Source organism: Solanum pennellii, chromosome 8 (genome assembly GCF_001406875.1).
Source record: "Solanum pennellii chromosome 8, SPENNV200".
Classification (NCBI taxonomy): Eukaryota; Viridiplantae; Streptophyta; class Magnoliopsida; order Solanales; family Solanaceae; genus Solanum; species Solanum pennellii.
In genome coordinates this window covers 67,751,667-67,755,762 of record NC_028644.1, presented here as the reverse complement: position 1 = coordinate 67,755,762, position 4,096 = coordinate 67,751,667, and the positions used below count along the sequence as shown (strand labels likewise).

General features: G+C 30.2%; 1 protein-coding gene across 1 annotated transcript; it reads right to left on the bottom strand.

Moving 5' to 3' along the window:
* Positions 1-214: 214 nt before the first annotated feature.
* LOC107026979 (protein DETOXIFICATION 56-like) lies at positions 215-2,085 on the bottom strand. The gene has a single exon (XM_015228130.2). It carries the CDS (start codon positions 1,956-1,958, stop codon positions 516-518), a length of 1,443 nt encoding a protein of 480 aa, XP_015083616.1. The 5' UTR covers positions 1,959-2,085; the 3' UTR covers positions 215-515.
* Between the last annotated feature and the right edge of the window lie 2,011 nt (positions 2,086-4,096).

The window sequence follows — 4,096 nt, the reverse complement described above, 5'->3', positions numbered from 1 at the left end:
AGATATGACTTGATCAAAAAATATAATATAACCATGCGTAGTTATTTGATTGCACAAGATTACGTAATTAGTCTTCTGAAAAATAAACATGACTCATATTTAAATATACAATTACTAGAAATATATTAACAGTTTGATATTTTTTTGTCAATTGTTTTTCCTTCACATTGTTTTGTCTAACAATAGTTTTAGGCAGAAAATTAAACACGACTCATCATTAAATTTATAATTACTAGAAATATACTAACAGTTGGTATTTTTTTGTGAATTGTTTTCCCTTAACATTGTCTCGTCTAACAATAGTTGTAGGCAGCTGTGAATTCAAGAGGAGTAAGGATAAACATTTTTTACATATGTATACATAGTTCGAGTCAAAAGCAAACACGTTCACTTGAACTAATAAACTGAACCTGAACCTGCTCTATATTCACCTCTGTTCTAGATCCGCCTCTGATTATAGGTGAAACATGACTATAGTCCCGACTCACGAGTCCTACTCAGTTACTTGTAAAGTTTTAACTTCTCTCATCATTATTAACAATTTCTTCAAGATTACAAGAAAGTAGTTGTGCTTTCTTAGCTTCTTGAACCCAATCAATCCTAGCAATAAACACCAACAACAAGGCCAAACAACAAGCTACACCAACAACAAACCCTGTCAACAATCCAGCCAAACCAACATGAATCTTGAATGCCAAAACCACACCTAATGGCAATGCCAATAGATAAAATCCAAATATATTTGCATATGTCCCTAGCCATGGCCTAGCTGTTCCTCGAACGATACCTCCACAAACTGCTAAAGGGAAATTAACAACTTCAAGCAATGCCATTATCAACATAATCTTCTTAACACCACTTATTATCCCTTTATCATGGCTAAACAATGGCCCCCAAACACCCCTTGCCCCTGCCATAACAGAGCCACCAACAAACCCCGAGACAATGCTCATAGCTAACGATACATAGGCTGCACGATACGCAAGGCCAGGACTATCTGCACCAAGCTCATTAGACACACGAATAGATGCACTAGTTGATAGCGAAAGCATAACAGAGAAAAGCAAATAATCAAAGTTCAACACAATGGCTATAACACCAATAGCTTGTTTAGCATTTGGTAAGTGTCCAGTTAACAAAACCAATATTTCATAACACCACCATTCAAGACATGTAGTAAGACAACATGGTCCACATAACTTGAGCAATCTGATCCAATCGCGATATCCTTGTTCACACCATCCTCCTTCTTTCCATTTCCCCCCTTTACTATTCTCCGCGATCACAACATAAATAGCCAACAATAACATAATCAAGAAGTTCGTTATCCAATTTGACATTGACACTCCTATAATCCCTTTACTTCTTGATAACAACATGGTTATTGGTACATGACAAGCAATTGCTAAAGTTGAGCTTAACATAATTGGGATAGTAACATTTTGTGTACTTAAATAAGCCTTTAAAGGGCATAAAAAAGAGGTAACAACTAAATCAGGGAGGAGGTAAATTAGATAACTTTTGGCTATAATTGAAATATCTTCTTGTTGGCCAAAGTGAATTAAGATCTTATCAACATTTAGCCATAAGAAAGAAATAGGCAAACTTATTAATAGTAAAAACAAAGTAGTCATAACAAGTGTTTTATGAAGAAGTTTATAATTTTTAGCCCCAAAAGCTTGTCCACAAATTGGTTCCATGGCACCACAAAGGCCATTCAAGATCGAAAAACCGGTTACATTTGCAAATGTAAAACCAAGTGTACCTCCAGCTAAATAAACATCTCCAAGCCTACCAAGAAATGCAGTTGTAATGGCTGTTTTTGCAAACCATGTAAAGTTCATAGCAATCAAAGGAAGTAATATTCCTCTTTGCAATTTTAGCTCTGAAAGGGTATTTTGGATTAGGATTGAGTATTTTGGCCATTTTTGTGACACATTTGGTGGTGAAGATGGCATTTTTTTTTCCTGTTATTGGCAAAGATAGTTTAATGATTTTTTTTGTTTCAGTTTTTTCTTATCTTATAATAAAATAAATAATTGATGATTCAATTTGATAATGTGCATGAGGGGTATGATTAGTATCGTGAAGGTTTTGTATTTTTTGTAAAAGATGACACAAAAAGAATGGCCCTTTTTGTAACGGCCAATTAGGTAAAAAAGCAATCAGGAGTTTTAAGTTTTGTGTATTCTTTATATTCATTTTTTATATCATCACGTTCTCTGTAACAACAATATAATTTCATAAGTGGAGTTTGAGAAAGATAGTATATACGTAGATTTTATTCCTAACCTGGTAGGTAGAAAAGTCATTTCCGATACTAAATAAGGTATGACAAAGAATTTTGAAGGAAAAACAAAATAATACGAAGATATAACATAAATTACAAGAGTAATACCGTGATTATTGGTACGCAAGATAAGTGAGACAAGACTCAACTACTTACTAACCTTCTACCTTTATATGTATCCTTTATAATCTTCTATCTAAGATCGCGTCCTCAATAATATTAAGTTGTGTCATGTCCTATTTAATCACATCTCCTCTATACAAGTCTAATATAACAAACTTAAAAGTTGAACAATTACCTATTATAGTTGGTTAATTTGCATTAATAATTTAAAAATCATGTATATTATTAGTATATATGACTTAAATTAGATTGAAAAAGAATTTAGTAGGTTCATATTAATTTCATTCTGAGTATTTTTTTTAATGTATTATTATGTTAATATACATGGCCTAGGCGGTCCCTCGTAACACTATCCACTGCTTATTTAGTGGGAGATGAGAATGCAAAAGCAAATCAATTATATGTTAGAAAGATGCTGATTGAAGGAAGATAAAAGCATAGCTTAAAAATCTTTAAAATAATTGTGTTAGCTCAAAGAGGAGCTAGCCTTTTTTATCAGAGATTCGACAGAACTTAATAATTTTAATGTTGATACAATTTTGTATAAAAAATCTAATAATTTTCTTTTACGAGAATCTAAAACTCATAAATTTAAAATTTTTAAGTGCAAAATATTGTATATCTTTAATATTGATAAGTTTGAAAATATCAACTAGTAGTATATTCTATTGGTACACGTTAAATTACACTTGTGACTTTAATTCTAGTGTCCACTTTTCTATTTAACTTCTCCCAAAATCATATATAATTCATTATTAAGAGATAAGTTTTTTTCTTACAAGGTTTGAATTCTATTCTCTAATCATAAATTTTCTACAGGAAAATTAAAGAAAGAGATAAAAATGGTCAAATATAATAAGTTTTCTTTTCTCGAAACTATACTTTTTAAGTGTTTGCTAATTTTTTTATACATGGAGACATATATAAATTAAAAAAAAGGAACATATGTAAGATATTAATTCGAACAAGAATTAGCATATGGTGCCAATAAATTCTTGTTTTTCCCCTCAATACTTGGAAACTTTTCAACTTAATATAAGATATCGGAAAATCATATGAAATAGGTTGGATTGCCTATTAATTTTTTTATATAAATAAAAGTTAAAGAATATTTTAATGTGTTGGAATATGCCATTATATCTTATGTACATTTTCTAAAAAGAGTTTGTCTCGTACATGACTGCTTAAAATTATACATAATCTTTCTATCTTTACGAAATAATGATAAGACCTGCATATAATATATTTTCCTCAAACATCAGTTATACAATTTTACTAAATATGTTGCTATAAGTCGAGCTCTTCCCCTACCCAAAGAAAAAAAAAAGAAAAGGAAATTGAGAACACTTAGAATCTTTTTTTTTTTAATTGGTGGGGATCATTTTAAAAAGTTATAAAATTAGACATTAGACAGAAGTAGGGTAAACCATAAAGATGAAAGATAGATATCCAATTAATCTTTGAAAAGGAGTACTATAAAATAATGTTGTGTAAATTATATTGTAATGTTTCTCTTTAATTTGCAGGGACTTCATTTATTCAAGTTATTTATCTTCTGATTATTTTGAGTTCTTCAAAATTAGACCTTCAATCAAATTTTATAAAGAATTGCAATTTTTTTTGATGATTTCTTGTTTCAATGATCAATATATCTATGATTCTTTTTTTTTTCTAAATAATATA

What these genes read in the sequence shown, in the direction of transcription:
- LOC107026979 (XM_015228130.2), bottom strand. Translation starts at nt 1,958, where the DNA reads ATGCCATCTTCACCACCAAATGTGTCACAAAAATGGCCAAAATACTCA.